The sequence below is a fragment of the Notolepis coatsorum genome (genome assembly GCF_963971535.1).
Source record: "Notolepis coatsorum genome assembly, chromosome: 11".
Lineage (NCBI taxonomy): Eukaryota > Metazoa > Chordata > Actinopteri > Aulopiformes > Paralepididae > Notolepis > Notolepis coatsorum.
Genome location: NC_140175.1, coordinates 42,816,371 through 42,842,287, shown reverse-complemented (window position 1 = coordinate 42,842,287; position 25,917 = coordinate 42,816,371). Strand labels below are relative to the sequence as shown.

General features: G+C 44.5%; 1 protein-coding gene across 1 annotated transcript in view; it reads right to left on the bottom strand.

Annotated features, from left to right (window-relative positions):
* ppp2cb (protein phosphatase 2, catalytic subunit, beta isozyme) overlaps positions 1 to 25,917 on the bottom strand; it is a 73,188-nt gene that overhangs the window by 21,313 nt on the left and 25,958 nt on the right. The window contains exon 2 of the mRNA XM_084324491.1: positions 16,693 to 16,902. Coding sequence (XP_084180617.1) covers positions 16,693 to 16,902 — 210 coding nt within the window. The remainder of the gene's footprint in view (positions 1 to 16,692; positions 16,903 to 25,917) is intronic.

Sequence of the window (25,917 nt, the reverse complement as noted above, 5' to 3'; positions counted from 1 at the left end):
AATCAAAGTCATTTTCCAGGTCTGGTATATCCCTCCTCCAGACATTGTCTAGTTGAAGGGTTTCGTACGAGGACGTTAGTAATTGTGAATAAAAACCTGATACAAAACCTCCCAATGTATTTCTGTCATAGAAAAATTTGTGGTATCTGTGGTGTTCAATTGGTATGTGTAATGGAACACCGTGGGATCTCATACAAAGTTTTAACTGTATGTAAAAAAGCCATGTGGACTCGGTGAGGTTAAACTTTATGCATATTTCGACATAACTACAGAGGCCCTTGTTATTAAAAATATCCCCTAATGAGTGTATGCCTCTTTCTTCCCATACAGGGAATCTTATAGGTCGTTTTCCCATTAAGAGAGCATTGTTATTGAATATGGGAGTGTGATTATGCCATACTTGATTGTTAGGAAATTTCCTTTGAGTTTCCCGCCATGTCCTGATTGCATGGGTTATTATTGGGCCAAATTCTCGCTCACAATGCTTGATTGAAAGTTTAGTGTATGCTATGTCTTTCAATCTCTGTGGGGCTACTATGTTTTCTTCTAATTTTCTCCAAGATACCAAAGCCTCGGGGTCAAACCATATCTTCTTCAATGGTCTTAATGTGAAGGCATTAAAATATTGTAAAAAATCTGGGACTGCCATGCCACCGTCTGCTTTACTTCTCTGTGCGGTGGATCTTTTTATGCGAGGTGGTTTGTTATTCCAAATAAATTTGTATGTGGAGGTTTGTAATCTTTTCCAGTAGCCCTCTGGAGGAGGTAACGGAAGCATTGAGCTGAAGAAATTGATTCTTGGTAATACATCCATCTTAACTATTGATACCCTTGCCTGTACTGAGTTTTTAAGTTTTGCCCACCTGTCCAGGTCGTCCTTGATTTTGTTCTGTATTTTTGTGTAATTGTGCTTCACCGTTTGTCTTATGGTGGGGAATATTTCCACTCCCAAGCATCTGAAATGTTTTACCATCGGTATCGCACCTGGGAGGGTTATATCTTTTTTTGCAGGGGTGTTAAGTGGAAGGAAAGCCGACTTCGGCCAATTTATCTTAAATCCCGATAAATCACCAAAGTTCTCAATCAACTTGAGCAGATGAGGCAATGTGGTGTTGGGGTTTTGCATGAACAATATTACGTCGTCCGCATATAAACTAATTTTTTGTTGTGTGCCCTTGATTACGATTGGTTCTATGGATTGGGATTGTCTTATATATTGTGCTAAAGGCTCTAATGATAAATTGAATAGTCCGGGACTAAGAGGGCAACCCTGTCTGGCAGAGCGTGATACCGGAAAGATTTTGGAGATGATTGTGCCTGTTGTAATCATGGCCGATGGGTCCTTGTATAGTACTTTAATCATATCAATGAAACCTTTTCCTAACCCCATCCTTTCCAATACTGCCCATAGAAACGACCATTCCAACCTGTCAAATGCTTTCATAGCATCCAGGGATAGTATCGCCTTAGGTGTGATGTCCTCTTTGTCTGTATCTAGTACGTGCAGTATTCGCCTTATGTTATCATTGATCAGGCGACCTTTTATGAAGCCTGTTTGGTCCGTATGAACTAAAGACGTCATATGCTTTTGCAATCTGATGGCTAATATCTTAGAGTACAGTTTGACATCGGTTCCGAGGAGGCTTAAAGGACGGTAACTACCGCATTCAGTGGGGTCTTTGTCTTTTTTGTGAAGAACTGAAATGAGTGCGGTATTTTGGTGTTCGATGAAGCTTCCCTCTTTGACTGAGTATAAGATCATATTTAGTAATAAGGGTCCAAATATGTCCCAGCAAGAAATGTACATTTCTGATGGGATACCGTCAATTCCCGGAGCTTTGCCGTTTTTCATTCCGGATATGGCCTTCTTGAGTTCTTCTAATGTGATCGGTACTTCTAACTGTTTAGCGTCTTCATCTGTAAGTTTAGGGAGAGTAATTTGATTAAGATATGTGTCTAATTTGTCTTGATCAAAGGTCGTTTCTGAGTTATATAAATCGGAGTAGAATTCTTTGAATGTATCGTTTATTATTTTGGGTTCTGTTACTAGAGCTTGTTGTTTCCTAATGGCAGTTATATCTGCAAATTTTGCATTAATTCTTAGTCGCATGGCTAAAAGGTGACTAGGTTTAGAACCTTGGAAGTACTGCTGTTGTCTAGTGCTGCGTATTTGCAATTCCGATTTTTGTCTGTACATTGCTTTGATCTCGGTCTTTAGAATGTTAACTTGGTTATCTAGTCTAGTAGAGTTGTTGTATTTTAAAGAATTAAAAAGCGTTGAGTAAAGCGTTTCTTTTTCAGACAGTTTTGTGTTTTGATTTTTGCGCAATATGGAGGTAAATCTATCCGAGAAATCCTTGATCATACTCTTTACCGACATCCATAATATTCTGGGATCTTGCACCGAGTTAGCATTAACTTGTAGGAATACTGTGAGAGCTTCTTTAATTTGTGTAATGAATTCCTTGTTGTTAAGCAGCATCGAATTAAAACGCCATCTTGGGGCCCGGGTAGATAATGTACCAAATGTTGCTTTCAGGATTAAGTAGCAGTGATCTGATAGCGCATTGGGTGTCATTTCCACTTCGTATTTATCAAATATTCTCGGGGATGCAAAGACGTAATCAATTCTGGATAGTGTGTTGTGTCTCGCCGAACGACAGGAGTACTTGCGGGTCATGGGGTTAAGTGAACGCCATAAATCAGTTACTCCTGTTGATTTCGACCAATCTTTTAATGCTTTAGATGAATTCTTTTGTTCGCTGGAGAAGGAAAGGTACGTTTTGTCCATCCTTGGGTTCCAAATGGCATTAAAATCCGCACCTATTATGTATGAGTACTCGGGATGGTTTAACATTTCTCCTGTTAGTGAAGTGAAGAAACCCACTTCGTACAAATTCGGGGCATATACCGCTGCCAATGCAATTTTCCTGTTATTGTGTATAATCCTAGCTATAGTTATGCGCCCCTCAGCATCCGACCATACCCCTTTCAATTCGATATTTAATTTGCGTCTGACGACTATGGCTACCCCTCTAGTTCTCGTAGCAAAAGAAGAGTGACCAATATTATGGTATATGTTATCCGCTAACGTATTTATGTCTCCCTCTAAAATGTGCGTTTCGCTTAATAGTGCCACGTCCACATGTTCTTTTTTCATCAGTGTAAGCACGCTTTTGCGCTTGTGTTGTTTGTTTATCCCACCGGTGTTCCATACCATTATATTCAAACTAGCCATAGTCTATGCATGTTTTCGTGTAGTTTTTGGTAATGTTTCTGGAGTATGAAGCTACAATAGATGCACATCCAATTAATGAGGTCCCGTTGAGAGCTGAGCTTAAAAACATATATATATACAAATAAAAATCCCCTATTTTCCCCTCTCCCAGAAAGTCGAACATGCCTGTGTTCCAAGAACACATCCTCCGCGATTGACTTTCTCCCATGGTCCACCGGATTGCCCAACCTGAGCATTGTAATCCTAATTTTCCTATGCTCATTGCCATAGGATCTAACATTTCCATTCTATTGCAATAGAATGTCGCTTTTGGTCTTGCACCTTCCCTTACTGTAATGAAGTATTGTGATAAATAACCTTTTTTTTTTTGATCCACTTTTTCTCCCATTTTCTATATTTTCTCCCATCCCAATTTCGTATCATCCAATTCAACCCTCCCCTGTCACGAACGCTGTTTCTTGCCTCCCACAAGCCGGCTGCAATGTGGACTAAGTCATACATAGCACAAGTCCCCTCCGGTACTTGAGGTAACAGCAGTCGCATCTTTTCACCTGCGCAGCTCGACCTCTCAGTGTCGAGGAGTAACGCGTGGGAGGCTCACGCTGCCCCCGACACTTCCTGATTCTACTGCGCAGGCGCACCAACCGACTTGTAGGAGTCGCTTGTTCACAACGTTCGATCCCCACCCTTCAGTTTTTCCCTCCCCGTAATACGGCCAATGTGTATTACTGCGGACGACCAGCCAAACTGAAAAACAATGTGGAGAGCTGGATTCGAACACGCGAATCCTAGCGTCTCCACACTGGTGGCGAGTGCCTTAGACCACTACACCACCTAGCCGCCCTTTGTGATAAATAACCTAAAGATAAAAATAAAAAATAAAATAAAAAGAGAATAAACCTTTATCGACATATTCCTTTGAACCCTCCACCAACGTGTGAGGGAAAAAAAAAAAAGGAAAAGATTGTAGATCAGTATTGACACTTAATGTGAAGAACATTGGAAAAGAATAATGTAAGTTACAATATATTTAAAAAATATATAGTAATATTGACACCTTAATGTGAAGAACATTGGAAAAGAACAATGTAAGTTAAATTATATTTAAAAAATATAGGGTGATGAGAAGAAAAAATTTAATAAAATAAAAATCAATGGAAAGATATAGATAATGAATAAGAGATAAATAATTATCAACGTGGAGAAGCCACTAGAACCGATTTAACTGATTAGATAAGATAGAAAAGCAGCGCCTTTTAGCGCTTCAATGTGCCTTTAATGGAGTGATTACTTAAATTGTTAGAATAACCTTGCTGTGCCCATACGTTTATGTGTGGATAATTTTAAAGTATTATTAAGGGCTGATTGCACTTCATTTAATTTATATATGCTATGTGTATGCACACCGAATGTTATTGTTAGAGTTGTATGCTTCGTTGTCATGGTGCCTTATATTCTAGAAGGTTGTAGAATATACTAGTGCCTAGACTATTTTACTTCGTTGTCATGGTGCCTTATATTCTAGAAGGTTGTAGAATATACTAGTGCCTAGACTCTTTTACATTCCAGAATGATCTAAGAGACCCAGGGCATTTGAGCGATAAACCCAGAATATTCCAGATAGATCTTTTTGCATTGATATTTATTTGTCCCCTCAGAGACCAGAGACTGAAATTATAATGTATTATGAATCGTATTATACACAGTAAACATTGTTATAGACGACTTGCATATCGTTTGCTACTTTGATGAACACAGCAATGTTATTCCAACACTGGTGGAATGACCTCATTGATGAACACAATAAAGTCATTCCTACACTGGTATATATTTAGAGAGAGGCTTAACTGATTCCGGCATTTCCGTCATGCTTTGGGTTATTTGCTGCATTTTGAATCAGGAAATCCTCAGCATCAAAGGGTGTAAATGGACCTGACCTGCGGCCGTTATTGTCCAAGAATGATAACAGCGCCGGATATGCTAGCCTTGGCTTGTGGCCGGCTGTGTACAGCTTTTGCATCACAACTTTGTATGGTTGACGTCGGATGATGGCCTCTCTGCTCAAATCTTCGTAGATAAATATTGGTTTATCACCATACTTCAGCTTCCCACGTTGGTTGCGAGCATATTTGATGATTTCATCCCTTGTTGTAGTTTTCCGCAGAGTGACAATGATGACTCTCGGCCCGTTGATATTTTGCCCCTGGGAACCAATTCTGTAAACTTGTTCCACTTCTGGCACTTTGTTTGGATCGGAGTTATTCAAAATCGTTGATAACTCGTTTGGAAAGTTGATGTCATCGCAGTTCACTGATTCATCAAGCCCCACTATGCGGATGTTATTCCGCCTGTGGTAACGATGGGTTTCTAGTTGCCTCTCCATCACTTCGTTTTTAAGCAATTTTATTTCCCTCCGGTATTCATCTTTAACTTTTTCCATCTCTTCTCCCATCACTGTCATGATACCTTCGTTCGCCTTGACTGCTTTTGTGTTTTCTGTCACCGAAATCTCCACTGTCGTGATTCGCTCTGACTGTGCATCGAACGCTTTCTTGACTTCTTCTAATTTCTCATCGATGTGATCGAATTTAGCCTCGATGCGATCGAATTTAGCCTCGACGTTTGCCTCGAGCGCCTTGATGTGTGTAATCTGTTCTTTCATCAGGTTAGACTGTTCTACCATCTGTTCTTTCATCAGGTTAGACTGTTCTACCATCTGTTCTTTCATCTGGTTAGACTGTTCTAACTGTTCTTTCATCATGTTAGACTGTTCTACCATCAGGTTAGACAATGTGTTGAAATCGGGTGGATTTCTGCTTACTTCAGTTGACGGCAAATGGTAGATAGATGCAGTGACGTTGGAATCCATAAATCTGACTGCTCTCCCTCTCACGGAGCTTGAATCTGTACCTTCTTTTATGTTGGTCTCTATTGACTCTCTTTCGGGGACCGTAATCGATGATCCCGGTACGTTGTCCTCTTCCTTCTCCTCCTCGGAGCTTGTCGCCGTCGGCTCAGAACCAGCGACGGTTCGGACGCGTCTATCTCGTATTTTTACGTCCTGCGCCGTTGAAGTTGCCGTAGTTATTTTCTCTGCCTTCTTTCCACCTTTAACCATATTGTCTTTTGATATGGTTAGTAGAGGGTCTTAACAATACATACGATGTGGTCTATTCTCTTTCTTTACTGTCCAAATAATGTTTTTAAACGAAATTAGCGTTAGTGGGAGCGGAGCAATTGCAAAATGCGTGTGCTACATGTTGTAGCGTAACCGGAAGTCCGTGATGACAATATTTTGTATGTATCTTTTTTCCCCTTTTTTGCTTATATAAAAGCATTATGATTCAAACAGTTTCCTCGCTCTTTCTAGTTTAGGTGACTCCATTCTAAGTTATTCACTCAGTTGTGTATTTGGTACAATTAGTTTAAGAGTTAAGGCATCCTACCACACCCCCTAAGGTGATAATTATATACAGTCCTCTAAGCTCCCGCACAATTTGGTCACTTCGAGCCGGAGTTAAACCAGATAGGATGTCACGAAAGAGCGAGGTAGGTTCAAAGGGTCCCCCCCCCCCCCCTTCCCTGAAGGGAAGACACGTGCTCCTAGGGAGCGTAGATTACCCTCCCGACTAGATGACTGTGTCCTGGGTACACCCAGTAGCCCTAGTTCGGAGAGAAATCAGCATGTGCTAAACACATCAGCTGACCGGACAGTAGGGGACTTTACAACCCAGACGGCAGGCACACCCCAGCTAGTAGAGGGTGCTGCTGCCACACCACAGTTAGATCAGACGGCAGGCACACCCCAGCTAGTAGAGGGTGCTGCTGCCACACCGCAGTTAGATCAGACTCTGAGAACAGAGTCAGACCCGACTGACACCCCCCAGCGGCCTGAAGAGAAGAAGAGACACCAGGTGGCAGTCTCATGTAGTAAAGACATAACTACCTTCTCGCCACTGGATACCGCCAACCAAGATGATTCTGATGAAGATGAGCCTGAAGAAGAAGAGGAGTGACTCCGCTGAAAACGACTCGCAACCTGGAGGATATCAATCCCCCAGACAGAGTGGAGCCACGCGGCAGGCAGGACTTCAATCACTTCCAACCGGGAGAGTTCTTCCTAGACACTCGCAGAACTAGTAGGCCCCCCAGCAGAGCACAAAGCAGAGGGAGCGTTACCAGCCAAACAGAATTCATATTCCAATGCATGCAACAACAACGCGAAGATGCGCTCGACAGAGAGAAGAGCCGCGGAAGCACTGGAGCGGGAGCGCGATAGAGCGGCAGCCCAGGCCTTGGGAGTACACCCGGCTCGCTACCGCCCAACTGCAATCGGCCTCTGCCTCCAGGCAATCATCAAGAGCATCCACTAGGAATAACTCACCCCAGCGCCGCCAGCCTGAAAGGGAGGAGCACCCGGCTACGTATCCCCGACCCCGAACAAGGGACAAGGCCGACTCCGAAGACCTGGAAAGGCGACTGGCTCGTCTGCAGGAGGAATATACGGCACCAAGAGAGGTGCCACCCCGCTCTCAATGTGAGCGGCTACCCGCCACACACAGAGCAACCTCCAGATCCCATCAACATTGGCCCGTAACTGCACCGGCCCCTAGGTACGACCCGCTCCCACAGCGCCCACCAGGGAGCGCCATCCCATTCTTCAAAGACAATTCTAGAAGTCAGTACCATGACATGAGGATGTGTCTGGAGTTCCTCCTGGGCGCCGCCAACCACAGCGAGCAACAGAAGTTCCTCGAGCTGTCTATGCACTGTACGCTGCCTGCGGCCAAGCTCATATGCACTGCCAACGCATACTCCCCCACCCCCTATACTTCATCTCTCCAGGCCCTGGACGAGCGCTGGGGACGCCCGTGGGACCACATATTGGAGGAGATCCACGAGCTGGGAGAAATGGCAGACATAAAGGACGACCACGCCCTGGACGCATACTCCTTGAAGGTACAGGCTCTGGTGAGCCTCCTGACGTTTCAAGGAGCCGCCGGCCGCACTGAGCTCTATGCAGGCTCCAACGTAGAACGCTTCGTCAGGAAGCTTCCAAAGGAAAGGGAAGAGAGGTTCCGACGGGAACACGAGCGTCTCCACCCCCAACAGCCACTGTCTACCCTGATGGAGCTCTCAGAGTTCCTGAAGTCGGAGATGAGGCACATCCGCCTCCCCAAGCGGGAAGAGCCGAGAGGCAATGGACGCAGTGGACGAGACAAGTCAGACCGAACGGGGCGGCCCGTTAGGGTGCTGACCACCGTACATGAAACCAGATCAAAGGAGCACCAAGGGCCCCCGAAAGGCCAACGAGGCTTCTCCTCCCAGAAGAAAGGAGAGAAGAAGACTCCGCCGCCATGCCAGTGCTGCACAGAGGTCCACTGGCTAGACAACTGTCCCGTGTTCAAGGAGAAAACTACAGAGGAAAAGAAACAGTGGATAATAGAGAATAAGCGGTGCTGGAAGTGCGCCCGTGAGCACAGAGCAAAGGACTGCACCCTCAAGGGACCCTGCAGACAGAGCGGGTGCGGGAAGATCCACCTCACGGCCCTCCACGACCTCAACAATAGAGACGACAAGGCTAAGCCTTATGTGGCGGAAGTCCGTGATGAGCCCTCTAGAGAGCTACGCAACTACTACGTGGGCCCCGTGAGAGGCAGCACTCCCCGCGTGTTGTTGAAGATTGTGCCGGTGGTCCTGCGGAACCGCGACAAGACTCTGGAGACCTACGCGGTTATTGACGATGGCTCGGAGCGCACGCTGCTGATGCGTGAGGCTGCCATCGCCCTTGGACTCGTGGGCGACGCAGAGGAGCTGGATCTCCTCACCATCCAACCAGGGCGCACCACTATTCAAGGAGAAAGTGTGGCCCTCACCCTCACACCGGCCGGACGGCCGAAGGAAGTCTTCAAAGTGAGTCGCGTATTCACAGCTGCCGGGTTGAGCCCGATGGAGTCCCTCATGAAGAGGTACCCACATCTCCGTAATCTGGGGATCAACGCTGCAATGGAGGTGAAGCCCACCCTCCTGCTCGGCTCCGATAATGTGAACCTCACTTTACCCAAGCACATCATCCCGGGTCCACCCGGATGTCCCGTCGCCCTGGAGACTCCGCTAGGCTGGACCCTGCAGGGCCCCATCAGTCTAAGAAATCTGAACGCCCGTCAGACCCACTGCCTCTTCATTGGAGCGGGGCACGAAGACGAGGCATTGCTGGAGAATGTTCAGAGGTTATGGCAGCTGGACATTGCTCCATACAAAAATGAGAAGATACACACTCGCTCCAAAGAAGATAAGGCGGCGATGGATCTTCTCCAAGCCAAGACCAAGCGTGTCTGCGTGCGCGGTGTCCTCAGATACGCCACACCGCTCTTGAGAAGAGAGCCCATGCCGACCTTCAAGGTTCTATGTGGACAACTGCCTCCACAGCGTGGAGACCGCGGAAGAGGCCTACAAGCTGGTGCATGACATACGCACCTTCCTGGCCACCGCTGGCTTTGAGGTCCGCCAGTGGGCCACCAACGACCCTGAGGTCGTCCGAGACCTCCCAGACGAAGCGAAGGCTGACAGCAGCGAGACCTGGCTCTCCCAGTCAAGTGAGGACGCCCAGGAAATGACTCTGGGTCTCCTCTGGCGTTTCAAGTCTGACACCCTGTGTTACCGGCAAAAGAAAATCGAAACTCGCCATTACGTAACCAGGAGGTCGATCTACAGTACTCTGGCGAGTCAATATGACCCGTTGGGTTACATCAACCCCTACACGACTCGTGCCAAGGCTCTGGTCAGCGAGCTGTGGACTGAGGCGAAGGGATGGGATGACCCCCTACCAGAGACACTCGGGGCGAAGTGGAAGAAGTGGGAAGAAGAGCTCCCCACCCTCCAACAGATCGAGTTTCCCAGGAGCTACTTTCCCTCGAGCGTCAGTCTGACCGGCAGCCAGCTCTCCCTTCATGTATTCTGTGACGCGTCTGAGAAGGCATATGGTGCAGTAGCGTACCTGCGCGCGGTGGAGCCCGACGACACAGTCCACGTCTCCTTCACTCTTGCACGCTCAAGAGTTGCACCCAAGAAGCAGCAATCCATTCCCCGGCTGGAGCTCTGCGCAGCTCTAAGTGGAGCCCAGTTGGGAAAGATGCTGAAGGAAGAGCTGCACCTCCCCCTTCACGCGGTGTCGATGTGGTCTGACTCCACAACAGTCATCCAGTGGATCCAGTCGACTTCGTGCAGATATAAAGTATTCGTGGGAACAAGGGTGACAGAGATCCAAGAACTTGTGGGGATCAGCTGCTGGCGATACGTTTCGACAGATGTCAACCCGGCGGACGTGATCACCAGAGGTGCGACCCTCGAGGAATTGGCACGTCCCAACCTCTACCACCGTGGACCCGACTACCTACGCAAGCCAGAAGAAGACTGGCCTTCTCCTCCGAACTTGGAGAACGCAGAGGTGGAGGTGGAACTTAAGAAGTCCATCTTCTGCGGCCTCACTGGACTCCAAGACCCTTCAAATACTGACGGTCCCAAGGTTGAGGATTGCCAGACCCTAGAAGAGCTCCAAGTACGTACCTTCCACCACCGGAACCCCGGTCCCGGAGACCCGACCCCTCTCAGCGCCGACGACTACGCCGCAGCTGAGATCATGTTGCTGCAGAGGGTGCAGCGGGAGGTCTTCCAGATCGAGATGGCGTGCTTGGGACGGAAGATGGAGCTACCAAGAGACAGCAAGCTGAGGCTACTGGCCCCCGAACTGGACGAGAAAGACCTCATACGTGTCGGAGGCCGCCTACGACGGGCTCAGGGCCTCACTGAGGACAGCAAACACCCCATCCTACTCCCCTCGAAGCATCCGGTGACTAACTTGGTGATTCGTCACTATGACACCAAATTGTATCACCCTGGAGCGGAGCGGCTCTTCGCGGAGCTCAGGAGAAGGTTCTGGATACTTCGCGGCCGGGAGGCTGTGCGGCGTTACCAACGGTCATGCACAGACTGCCAGAAGCTCAGAGCCCAACCCATCATGCCACGAATGGCTGACCTCCCATCCTGCCGCCTCCGTCTCCAAGAAGCGCCCTTCCACAACACGGGCATGGACTGCTTCGGGCCCTTCACCATCAAGGCGGAGATCGGGAGAGCAACTGCTAAGAGATGGGGAATCATCTTCAAGTGCCTCACCACGAGAGCCGTCCATCTCGAGGTGCTGGCTGAAATGACAACAGACAGCTTCCTCCAGTCATTCCGTCGATTTACTGGAAGGAGAGGGCGACCCCATACCTTATGGTCTGATCACGGGACGAATTTCAAGGGAGGAGAAGCTGAACTCATCAAGAGTTACCACCAGATGAGTGAGGAGTTGAGGGACGAGCTGGCCTCCCAACAGGTCACCTTCTCCTACAACCCTCCAAATGCACCCCACTTCGGTGGAACGTGGGAGAGAGAGGTCAAGTCAGTAAAGGCTGCTCTAGCAGCCGCGCTCAGAGGACAGGTTCCGAAGGCAGAGGTCTTCAACACCGTGCTGGTGGAGATTGAAGCCATTCTGAATTCCAAGCCACTGGGGTACGTCAGTAGCGACGCGGCCGATCTCGACCCCATAACACCCAACAGCCTTTTGATGGGGCGGCGAGACGCGGCCCTTCCCTTTGCGGTCTACGCCTCCACCGAGATCATCGGCAGAAGACAATGGAGGTATAGTCAGGCTTTAGCCGACCAATTCTGGAAGAGGTTCACCACCGAATATCTCCCATCGCTGCAAGGCCGCCGCAAGTGGATCACTGAAAGAGGCAACCTAGAACCAGGAACCCCAGTCATGATCGTGGATCAGGCACTCCCCGGAGCCCGCTGGCTCACCGGAGGGGTGAAGAGTGTGGTAAAAGGGCAAGACGGAAGAGTCCGCTCTGCTATCGTGGATGTCGGAGGAAGAACATACCACAGACCAGTGGCTCGACTGATCCGACTACCCCCGTACTCTGACTCTGACCAGCCTGAGTGACTACTAGACATTCAGCAGACCTCAGTACTGATTAGCGCCGCAAATCAGGGGGCGGCTGTGCTGAAGGGTCTGCAATTAGGTAAAATTAGACCTAAAATAATCCCCCTTTAAGTTCACCAACCTGTTTAATATGTGGGAGTTAAGTTATTATTTACCACATAATGTTACACTGTCTGCCTACTGCCTATTGATGGCATCTCAGGTTATATGACGGTGCTGCCATCTAGTGGGCCAGAGGTGGTAGTGTTCCCTCGTATCTGCGTCACTTCCTCTATGCTTGTTGACGTTGAACTTGACCGGACACCCATCGAGAGCAGACGTACACCCAGCGTTGCTCTTGTGACGGTGACCAAGTATGTAAAGTGGCTTACCAAGCGGACATTATACCACCAAGAGAGAGTGAGTTTTAGTACCCAGCTAATTTGATGTTTAGTAAACGTCTGGGATTAGCATATTACAGCGGACTATAGTATTCCCCATCTATCGTTACCAGTTAGCCGAAGCTAGCTAGCTCGGCGCTAATACCTAAAGTAGCTTCGGCTCATGCTTCGATAGCTGCTCTATACTGGACATATCAGTCGATATATAACACAGACCAGAGAACATTTAGATAGGGTCTGTGTCTCTGTGTCGCTGTAAAAGGACACAACTAGTCCTAAGAAGTAGCCATAGCAGTAGCCTGTGGTACAGAGGGGACCAGCGTGTCTGCAGCAGCTGTCGGCGTGCGCCGTGCAGCACCACGGAGCGGAGCGAGACACTCTGATCCACCACAGCGGTGCATCTGGTCTGCAGGAGCAGACTGGTGGCGCCTATTGGACCGGGCAGCGTCTTCCCGCCCTCATCACCACGCAGCGGTCTACTACTCCTCATCACAGAACTCATCCGGGTCCTTTTCTCACCCCCAGGATTATTAACTCTCTCCATCTCTCTCATCCTGCAGAGGGAATTGTTCCTCTGACAGTGGTAACCGCGGCAACGTTTGGCCAGAACACTTTAATAGAACTATTTGGGCGCCCATCTAAATTTAGTAATAGTATTTAATTAGGCATTGTGTAACGTGATGACAATATTTTGTATGTATCTTTTTTCCCCTTTTTTGCTTATATAAAAGCATTATGATTCAAACAGTTTCCTCGCTCTTTCTAGTTTAGGTGACTCCATTTTAAGTTATTCACTCAGTTGTGTATTTGGTACAATTAGTTTAAGAGTTAAGGCATCCTACCACACCCCCTAAGGTGATAATTATATACAGTCCTCTAAGCTCCCGCACAATTGTCTTTAAACACCCCGCCTCTCAGACTCCCATTTCCTCCTCTGCTACAGTAGCTAGTAGCTACGGTGACATTTCATTGACTGTACAGTATTAGCTTGCAAGCTGCGTCGGGCTACCATAGTTAAAACGTGCGTTGTGTTGTACAAACTGCTAACGCTATGGCAAGATGTGTGTAGGCCTATGTAATGTTAATGGCTATGTTTTTAAAGTCGTAATGAAGATTGATTTATATTGTGCTTGCCATTTTTACACAAACTGACTAGCACCTGGCCGCCAAATGAATTTTTTTATTTGTGCGTCATCTGAACCGTACGATACACAGATGCTCCATTACCGGATAAATATATATAATTAGTAAACTGTCTGGGGCATTTTCTGCCCCCCTTAACTGATTTTCGAGGGCATTTTGTCCATTTTCAAGGGCATTATGCCCCAAGCCCCCGTTAATTTCGAACCCTGGCTCCGGTACATACTTGTGCAATCACTTCCGGGTACCACAGCTGTGAACTACGGCAAGTATTTAAGGACAATACAGACCCAACGTTGAGAAAAAGATTAACGGCGTCAATTATATTATCGCACGATACTAGTCTCGCGTTAACGCAGCACGTTAACGCCGTTAACGGCCCAGCTCTAATATATATATATATATATATATATATTAAACATAATAAAGTGTGGCCGGGTAGCGCAGCAGACTAAGCGTCTGTCTACCACCACAGAGACAGTGGGATCGAATCCAGCTGTGGTGCTTCCGGGTTTGCCGACCGTCCATACTAAACACAATTGGCAGTGTTAGCGGGTGGGAAAGCCGGCGAGGGTGGGTCCTGGTCGTTGTAAACAGCAACTCCTACAGTTCGGTCGGGGCGCCTGCACAGCAAGGGAAGGATCTAGGAGAGGTAGTGTGACCTTCCACACGTTACACTCTCCCAGTGAGAGTCTGCGCTGCCAGGTGAAAAGAAGCTGGGTACACATTAGGGATGGGAATCGAAAATTGGGAACCGGTTCCTAATTATCCGATTCCTGGAATCGCGTGCCTCCGTGACTATCGATTACCTTATCGCTGCCAGGTTTTAGTTGTGCATAACTTTAGCGCCACGCATGTAGCCATAAAGCAGACTATTTGATTCCTTAAAGCCTCGAAATTGCTTGGGTTTTGGTCATATGCTCCCGAAATGCTCCCGCTGTTTGGCTGCTTCTATGTGCAGTGAAAACTACTCTAATGCTTTAGAACCTAGTCATTGATTTAGTTCAGGATAACCTAAGATTAGCCGCGGAGCTAGCGCTAGCTAACGTGAGCCAACGCTAGCACCGCGGTTAATCTTAGGTTACAGACATGGCAGACTATTTGATTCCTTAAAGCCTCAAAATTGCCTGGGTTTTGGTCATATGCTCCCGAAATGCTCCCGCTGTTTGGCTGCTTCTATGTGCAGTGAAAACTACTCTAATGCTTTAGAACCTAGTCATTGATTTAGTTCAGGATAACCTAAGATTAGCCGCGGAGCTAGTGCTAGCTAAGTAAGGGATAATGTATGGCTAGGAGGTCATTGTCGCAAAATAATTGACCGACACAGAGTTTAAAATACCGAGGTGCCGCGCCGAGGTGTTTTAAACGGAGTGAAGGTCAATTATTTTGCGACAATGACCGAGTAAAGCTATACATTATCCCGCTTATTACATGGCTAACTTACTAACAATATACCTAATTCATTTGACAAATCGCAGTTCTGTGGCTCTGTCAGCCCAAATAAAGTGATTATTATTATCGCGAGCAGCAGCCTCTGTTCTGGCTCCGCTGTGTTCAGGCTCCGCTCGTTGCTCCGCCCCCTGTCATCGCCGGCAGCACTGAAACAGTGTGTGTCAGTGGGCTTGATTGCGAACAGCTGCGCTCTGCGGTCATTATTGAAAAATCTGCGGTCATTATCGAAAAATAATGACAGCAGTCGGGGGGCTGTTGACCAATCACAAGCAAGCATTTCGGCGAATGTGAAAACGCCATGTAATAACGCTAGTTAATCAAGCTCACAGAGAGAGATAAACAGCTGACCGCGGATAGTACAGGTACAAATACAATAAAAAAGCGGGTGGGGGCTGTTGTGTAAACCTTGTACTCTTTAGTTCACATATAATAAGAGACGGAGTGTTTGTTTACTAGTTGGTAAGCCAGGCAGTACCGTGCAACATACAAATGTGTCGTGTAGCAACACAAGCCAATACCTTACAGGACAGGGGCCCGGGGAGGGAGCTCTGTGTGTGTGTGGTGTGTGTGTGTGTGTGAGACAGAGAAGTCAGAGGAATAACGACCTGTTGAATGCAACTACGGTTCAATAGATTCAATTAGTTTAAGATGTTGAACTGTAGTTACATTCAACAGGTCGTTATTCAATAGATTAAATTAGTTTAAGAATAAAAAAAAAAAATACATTTTAAGATAATCTTAAAAGAATCTTAAACATTATTTTATTTAAGTGTAGGCTATAGTTAATGTTTTATTTTTTGTATTTTTCTGACATGGGGGCTCAACAATAAATGACAATCAGAAATGTCAAGTTGCATGTTGTTATTCTAACAAGCTTAGTCTGTTGCATTTCCAATTTAATTATTTAAATTATAAATTGATCAGGAATCGATAAAGAATCGAATCGATAAGCAGAATCGATAATGGAATCGTATCGATAAAATCCTATCAATTCCCATCCCTAGTACACATGTGTCGGAGGAAGCATGTGATAGTCTCCGCCCTCCCGGACCGACAGTAGGGGGTAGAGTGCGAAACGACCAGGAAGGGGATTGGGAATTGGCATAACGACCAACATTGGGAGGGGAGAAAAACGGAAAAAGAATAAACATGAATACTGTACAAGTACTAGCAGTTGCTCTAACTCCAACTTCTAGACGTCTTTAGTTCATTTTGCCATCAGTTCTTTTCTGTTATGATGTTACATCTCAGAACATATGGTTGAAGATGCAGCCTGGTCATGGGTCTGTGTACACAGTGTCTGCAAGAACTATATCCAGAAGGCAAGGAATGCGTTTTCACATGTAAATATCTGCTAAACTGTATATTTCACTTCCTATAGAAACACAATCGCAAGTCTTCTCATATCCTCCGGACTTCCTCGCCAATAGTCTCCAATTCTCCTCTAAGGCAGAAAACACAGAAATGAATTCCGATTAACATTCAGTTTTACTTGCCTTTAATGATACAAGCAGTGAGACTGTTTCAACTGAGTAGTAGCCTCTGTCCACGTAGTCTCCCATGAACAAGTAGTTTGTGTCAGGAGACTTCCCGCCGATTCTGAAGAGCTCCATCAGGTCATGGAACTGGCCGTGCACGTCTCCACACACTGTGACGGGACATCGCACCTCTTGCACGTTGGACTCCTTGGTCAGGATCTCCTTAGCCTACAGGAGTAAATGAGTATGTTGATGTTCATCTTTATTTGTATAGCACCATACAATTAAGTAAGTAACAAATAAGTGCTTCCCAAACTGTAAAATTAATTGTCTAATCTGGTTCCAGAGTCGAAAGGCCCAAACGCACTAAAAGCGATAATTGACATGCCTCATTTTCTTTTGATCAAGTTTTTTTTTTATTTCAAGAAATTTTTTTTTTACAGCCAGGCCCAAAAGTACCAACAGAATGAAAATAAAATAACGCCCTCCCTCCTCACCCCAACCCCAATACCAGACAGACATAAATAAACATTTCAAATCGACAGACATCAGTAGACATATACTTTTTACATTTTGCAGACAAATTATTAAATAGAATAAACAAAAACAATGAAGTGGTACATAGGCTGGTTTATTGTTTTATTGTGGATCCCCATTAGTCTACACCAAAGTGAGACTACTCTTCCTGGGGTCCAAACATTAAAAATACAAACGCACAAAAAAAGTTAAATAAAAATATAAAACCAAACATGTAAGTACTCACAAGAAAACATCACAACGAACAAAACAGTGAATAAAAGTTAGATATCACAATTCTCAACCATAAAATACAAATTACATATTCAGTCCATAAGAACAAAACAGATAAAAATCATATATATGATTTTAACTCATATTATAGCATAACTTTTCTTAAGTCACCGATCACCTTTATATTTCCATACTATTTTCAAAAGTCAATGGCCAAAATGTAACTCAATATTCATGAGCGCAATTTTAAACTTTTTTTTAAAACATAAATTTGTTCCTTATCATAGTTATATTTCTGGGTATTTTATTCCAATAAGCAACTGCTCTATATATTACCGTCTTTTTCAGAGCATTTGTTTTTGGTAGAGGTAAAGTAAAGCATGAATCTTCACTTGCCTTGTGCTATATCCATGTCTCATATTAGTTGGGTACAGTTGTGAGTGCAAACCCTCCGGTTTCCCAGTATTACAGATATTAAACAAAAAGGTTACCAGGCTACATGCCATCCTCTGTTCCACTGTCATCCAGGTCAGCGCGGCATGCATCACTCCAACACTACTCCTCACAGAGCAGCGCAGAGCGAGGCGTGCCGCCCTGTTCTGAGCTAACTGGAGTTTGTTCAGGTCAAGCCTAGAGGCGTTAGACCATATAGGACAGTTGTAGTCCAGGCGTGATAAGACCAAAGATTGTAGTACAAGCTTTGCTGTACCATTAATCAACAGATTTCTACACCTTCAGATCATTGAAGTACCACAGATCACTCTCTTAGGGCCCTTTCTCACTCACTGCTCTGTGTCGAATCAGACCCGGCTCGCATCAGAAAAGGGTGCGTCTGTCTGAGTGAGAACGCTGTCCCCCGTCCCCGCCCCCCACTGATTCGTCCCCGGGGGCGCTGAACCGGGGCCGGTGAAATAGGTGGTCTCAGGTGCGCACTAGTGGGGGCGGTTAGGCCTGGCAATTTTGTTTGCCATTGCTATGTCTATACATTGTTCGAATGCATTTATTTCTATTAGACCAGTGGTGCAGGGCTGTACGTTAATTTTTTTTTGCACATAGCACTGGTGCTACAGAGGTTGATCGTTTTGTAGCACAGGCCAAAATCTTGTAGCACAAGTATAAAATGTGTTATATTTGTAACAGTCACAAATGTGCCTATTGTATTTGTGTTATTTAGTTGCAGTGCCATGTTTGGCTGTCATTTTATGCTGACAAGTTGACGTCACACAGCCAGACACGCTACGTGTAAGGAATTATGGGATTTGGTGTTGGGTGTATGGACTCTACTAGGGGTGGGAATCACCAGTTTCATCACGATACGATACGATATAGATTCTTTGGACAACAATACGATATTTGCTGATATATGCCACGATATGATACGATGCAGGTGCCTGCAATCGATATGAGACGATATCATAACATAAGCCCATTTAACACAATCAGTAACATTTAGATCAACTCAAAAAAGGCAACGGAAATATCATTTGACATTTTTATTTTTGACCTCTTCCAGACTTTTAAAGGAAAAACAATCTATTGTTTTTAATACACATAGACCTCCTGTTCACTGTAAAGTGCCACGTTTTGATATATTGAGCTTTAAACTTTAAGTTAAATGTTTTGGAACTCGCAACACGCAACCGTTTTATGTTGCATGATCATGAATACATTTATTTTGTATTGTATTTTTTATGTTTAAATATCAACATTATCTGTCCACCCTCAGTACATTTACTATCAATATAATATACTCGTCTGACTTCATGTGATCTTTCCAAACGCACACACATACACAGAGAAGGGAGAATGTCTGCCCCCTATTCTATATGAATTGAAAATGGGGGACCCTGATGGAAACAAGACAAACGTCTTTCTCAGGTCTGCATCCCCTTAACAATTGTATGTATTGAGCCGTACTGTATTGTACCCATTCTGCAATCTGTTAAATAAAGTTTTCATTCATTCATTCACCCTCCTCCTCACTCTGCCCGTCTGCTGTTCTCTCTATATAAATATGGCTATGAACAGCTTGTTGTTAGCTCATGCTAACGTAACGTTCATTTCGGACTTTATGACGCGAGGATTGCAAAGCATGTTATATGCATTTGACCCGTTGCCGAATAAAACAGCAGGGATTTGTTTTGGGTCGCGACAACACTATCTACTAGCTCCGTTTCAATGTCCGCATTCCAAACGCTGCTGAGACGAGTCCTGCAGTCACCTGCTGTGTTGTGAGCTGGGCCGAGCGGATATGAGTCACTGCTCGCAACTCGCGGGGATATTGTTCGCTAGGGATTATGGGATTTGGTGTTTGATATATGGAGTTTACGCAGAAGGGACATTGTATTTAATCGCACAAGACTACAAGTACCAAGTGGATAGCGGGCCATCGCGGGCCATCGCACCAGTGCTATTGAAGTCAATCCTTTCATCGCACAGACTGACGTCAGTGTCGCACGTGCGACATATATATCGCACTGTACTGCCCTGCAGTGGTGCCCAACCAGTCGGCAGTGGTCGACCAGTAGATCAATGACATGCAATATAATGCATATAATCGATGCAGCAATGTTACTAGTAAAGGCTAAGCTAACTAGCGTTTAGCCGTTAGCTTAGCGCTATCGTTAAAACGCTCAAAAGCGGACTCTACAACACCATCCATTCGTGATAAAATGGGGTGGGTTATATTGACAAGGCTTGACAACAGAGGTTCAAATATAACTTCATATTTATTGGCAATTTGTTCATTTTATATCAGCATCCAGAGTCCGCAGTCGTGTTAAGACATTCCTGTTAACATTTTCGAACGTGACATCATCGCCTACGGCAAGCGTAAACGCTCAAAAGGCAAACCGTAAACAGAACCCGAAGCGAACCAAGACTGCAGTGTGTACACAAACTAGAGGGGGGAGAGGGGGGGGGGGGGGGTTCGCACTCTGACCCGGAATGAGGGCGGTACGCGACCGGTACGGACAGAATGAGTGAGTGAGAAAGGGCCCTTAGCCACCATATTGCTAATGTGTTCCGACCAAGAAAGTGTTTCATCTATTACAACACCCAGCAGTTTTGCCTCAGACCTGTTCGATATCAGCACAGTTCAGAACTAGATTTAATTTAGGATTTGATCTAGATGTATATTTTGAGGCTATCATTATACTCTTGGTTTTTGCAACATTTAACTTTAACTTATTTTCACTTACCCAGTTGGAAATTAGCACCATCTCATCTTGCAATAACCTATTAACAGACTCAGATTGTTCCGCCGCTACATACACGGTAGTATCATCTGCATAGATCTCCATTGATGCATTATTAAGTACTAATGGTAAATCATTAACGAAGATTGCATACAATAAGGGACCCAGGCAACTCCCTTGGGGCACTCCGGCATGGAGTTCCCTCATCTCCGATAGTGTGCCATTAAACATCACGCATTGTAGTCTATTAAGTAGGGATGCACAGATATGAAAATTGGCCGCCGATACCGATTGTTCAACTAACACTATCGACCGAAACCGATATTTGTATATTTGTATATAAGTATTTGTAATTTTTTTTTTTTTTTTATTTAATGAAACTACTGTATATTTGTATGTGTATGTTTGTATTTGTAGGCCTCTTTACTTACTTAAAAAAAGGAAACATCAAGAAATATGTTTATGGTATCACTATCTCTCTCCCAGTATCGTCTTGCGGCCTGCAGAGGGATACTATTTTCTCAACCAGAGCTTTCAACCAATGCAATGGAACCATTCTTGCGGCCTGCAGCGGGATACTATTCTCTCAACCAGAGCTTTCAACCAATGCAATGGAACCATTTTGATTGACAGTCGATTCGGCCAATTACGCCACACCGCTAGCACCCACCTCCTGCTGTCCTTACCACCAATCGGCAAGCGTTTATTCATTTTTCTACTTTCCGGCATCCCGCCATTGTTCTGTTTGCGAGAGCAGAACACACTTAACGTAGCTACGTTAGCTGCCCGGCCCGCCGACCGGCGCTCCACACCACAGCATGACCAAATGAGACATAATGATTTTACTGCAACAAATATTATAATAAAACAAAGCCTTTCTATACATTTGTCTGGTTGAAAACTTTATTAACAGATTGCAGAATGTGTAGTTGGGTACGGAATGAGCAACGGAATGGAACCGAGCTATGAACGGACTAACGGAGTAATGCCTTGTTTACTGCTATCTTCGGGTAAATAATATGCTTGTTATTGAACGTGTAACACTAACTATATAACGTTAATGTCACAAAACGAATGTTTGTGTCATTTTAACAGCAGATACTTTCTTAAATGCCATCTTCCCGAGAGAGGGTGTTGACGGGGAGTTGTGTTATTAATAGCATTGAACAGCTAACCGAAAGCTAGCGTTAACTATTGTTAAAGGTTTAGCCATAACGTTACCTTGGCTAAAGTTGGGGCTATTCATAATGCAGCAATAATGTCTGCAGACCTGCAAGCAAAGTACAGCAAGTTGGCAAAGGAGTATTCCAACGCAAATCACATTTTCACCAGTAACGTTAGTCTTGCATCTCCCGGTAGCTAATGAACGGACTCGGAGTAATGCCTTGCTGCTATGGGTAATAATAATATGCTGATGTTATTGTCCGTGTAACACTAACTATATAACGTTAATGCCACAAAACGAATGCCTTGTTAATCATAAGTAGTTACTTTGATGCAGTAGCTTGTGCGTGTGTGTGGGGGACGGCGGGCGTTGTGCAGGTAGGTCGCGAGTGATTTTTTTTTTTTGCCTTTTGACGCTACACAAATTGATGGGTATTTATCGGCGACTGCTATCGGCACATTTGAGCTTATCGGCCGATAGGCCGATAGCAGTCAACAAGGCACTTATCGGCCGATACCGATACCCGACCGATATATCGGTGCACCCCTACTATTAAGTAAGTAATTCTTTAACAACTTAATAGCACTTTCATTGAATTTATAAGCTGAAAGTTTCATGAGCAGAAGATCATGATCTATAATGTCGAATGCAGCGCTAAAATCCAGAAGCACAGCACCCACCATTGACTTCCTATCAATATGTGTAAGCCAGTTATCAGCAGTGTTGGGACTAACGCGTTACAAAGTAACGCGTTACAGAAACGAAGTTACTTTTTGCCGCAACTAGTACTCTAACGCATTACTTTTGAAATTCAGTAACGCTACTTACGTTACTGAATGGTTTGTTAGTTCGTTACTGCGTTCTTTTTATGTAGATTCATAGCGAGCGTCCTTATTTCGCCTGCGTTTGTTTTGTTTACTGTAGACTGAAAGGCGCTATATAAAACGAAGTATTATTATTATTATTATTTCTTTCCGTAGCCTCATTCTGGTTTCGCACTTCTGATTGGCCACTGACGTTCTGAAAGAAATAGGCGCTCTCTACAGTAAACAACAAGAGGACGCTCGCTATGAATCTACATAATAAGAACGCAGTAATAATAACGAACTAACAAACCATTTAGCAACTACTTGGAGAGATAATTAATATACAACATGGAAACGAGATAAAGAACATGTTTGAAGGGCTGCTGGAGTCAACTGGACTAACGTTACATCTCGACCACCGCAGACTGGTGACGGTGAGTGCAATGTGTTCACTGAAACTCAAGATCAACGGATTTTGACTGTACGAAATCTGCCAGGGAATCTCATAATACTAATCAAACAATATAAATATAGTCCTTTCATGCACAATTGATATCCTAACTATTCTAACGTTGCAATGCTTTGATAACAACGCTGCAAGATGGTTATGAATGAATTAATGAATGGATGAATGAATGAATGAATGAAAACTTTATTTAACAGATTGCAGAATGGGTACAATACAGTACGGCTCAATACATACAATTGTTAAGGGGATGCAGACCTGAGAAAGACGTTTGTCTTGTTTCCATCAGGGTCCCCCATTTTCAATTCATATAGACATTTATGACATACACAACATACATGACATTTATGGCATAGGGACATATAGGTATTTAGTACTGATACATTTGTGACATAAGCGGTATTCAAATATACAGTACTGTTACCCCTAGATCCTGACAGAGTATATACATATGATGGGGAGGGGACTGTACATTAGGAGGGGGTGGGTGGGTGGGAGAGAAATATACATACAGCGGGGAGGGAATATATAATGAAACGCTCTAGACCACATTGCTTAGCAGAGTTCGGTGATGTGAATGGAAACTGTCAAGTTGATCAACCGATTTTGAGTATATGGGGCATGGGACTTGAGCAATTTTTTTTTTTATTTTTTTTTTAAATAACTAAATAGTTACTTTTCACAGTAACTCATTACTTTTGGGTGTAAGTAACTAGTACAGTAACGAAGTTACTTTGAAATGAAGTAACTAGTAAAGTAACTGAGTTACTATTTTTCAGTAACTAGCACAACACTGGTTATCAGTCAGCGATGCGAGTGCTGTGATTGTGGAGTAGCCAGCTTTGTATGCGTGTTGGTGTTCTGAATTGATTCTGTTCCCATCAAAATAAGCTTGTACCTTTTTGTATATAATCTTTTCCATTAATTTACTCAAGGCAGGCAATATGCTTACAGGTCTACTATTTACTCCTGTGAAGGCCTCCCTACTGTTTTTTGACAGCGGAGTGACCATCGCAATCTTCCAGGACTGTGGAAAAATACCATTCTCAAAACATATTGAAAATGTGACATAAAGGCTTGGCTACAAACGAACCCGCTAGCTGTAATAATCTACCATCTATATTGGCAAAGCCGCATGGCTTGCCATTTTTCATGCTTGACAAGAGTGTGTCCACCTCTTTGACACTTATCTTCGTGAATTCAAAGCTACACTCCTTTTCCTTCATAATTACATTCTTTATTATTGATTCAGAGAGTTTCCCATCCACAGATCCCATCTGACTTCTAATTGTGTCCACTTTATTAATAAAGAAGTTATTAAAGTAATTGGCTATTTCCACAGGTTTTGTAATAAACTTTCCCTCCACTTCTATGAAGGAAGGTATCCTGGTGAATGTATCCCTCCCCATAGCTTCATTAACACATCCTGCGCCATTCACGTTGTACGACGTGTTTCAAGTTCATGCTAATTCTGCCAATCCACGGCGTACAACGTTATTGAGATCATATTTCATTTTTTCACCATGTTATTCATATTTCCCTCACAGAGCCTGGTCTGATGCAGTGTGAGCCGGCACAACTCTGCAACGCTTCAATACTGCCCCCTGGTGGATGATCGGCGAGTTGCCAAACCGGAAATGGCCGAGTCGATCTCGGTGAGTCTCCGAAATACGTCCGGCCACTCGCATATTGTTGCGGGACTGTAGACACACGTCCATGTGTAGTGATCGCTGCCATAACGCAATAATCGATATGATTTGGCCGTGTATTATGATTATACAAACCGGAAATGGATTTAGGCGATCGCCGTCAAATAAGTGGGATCTTTTTGCTCCAGTCTCACCGGCCAACGGTAAGAGGACGCTGACGTTACTTTCAGCCCGTTTGTTTATTATTATCCATGCAAACTGCTCTGATCAATATATCACCCATACTACATAAAGCATTTAACGACGATCACGGAATTATAAACGACCCCTCCCCCCCTCCGTTCATCCGCACATGATCAGTCATAACGTTTAGGATCATGTACAGTTGAAATTTTTTATATAGCGTGGATCGGCAACAAACGGCATTTGATAATCTATATATGCGTTTATGCCTATATCTCACGTTCTAGGAATTACTGCAGAAAACGATAAAAACATATTTATATTCTAGAGTCTAGAGACGGTATTTTCCTATGAATGTTTGAATGAAAAAGTTAAACGTTCCTACATCCTGAACGATAGATAATCGATGTTGAATGGGCCATAGTAATGTCAATTTAGCAATACATTTAAAAAAGTTATAGCCCTGCAAAGAAGGTGAACATCTCCATAGACTTACAGTGCTGGCAGAGAATGGTATAAGATGCTCAAATAGCGTGGCAGGGAATGTGTTAAGTGCCCTCCAAAGTTTTATACTGTCATTTTTACATTCTTCCAGCTTCAAATGATAATACATTTTTTTTTCTGTCTATTCATTTGAGTGGTTCTGTTCCTAAGAGCTCGATATGCCTTCCAGTCTAAAGATAGACCAGAGGCAATTGCAAACACTTTAAGAGCATTCCTCTTCGTCATACTTGTTTTTAATTCTTTATCAAGCCACTGTGTTTTAGTTGTTCCGACTGTCAGCTTTTTAATTGGAGCATGTTTATCGCAAATCCTAGAAAACAATGACACAAAAGATGACAATGCAACCTCTGTATCCTTACCCTCAAGCACAACCTCCCAATTCACATCTTTTAAATCTTCTAAAAACGTCTCCTCTGAGAAAGCTTTATACATATGCTTATTAATTATCATCGGCCCACTTTTGGGTATTTTTGCTTTCCAAGTTAATGCAATTAAGTTGTGATCACTAAAACCCACAGCAACA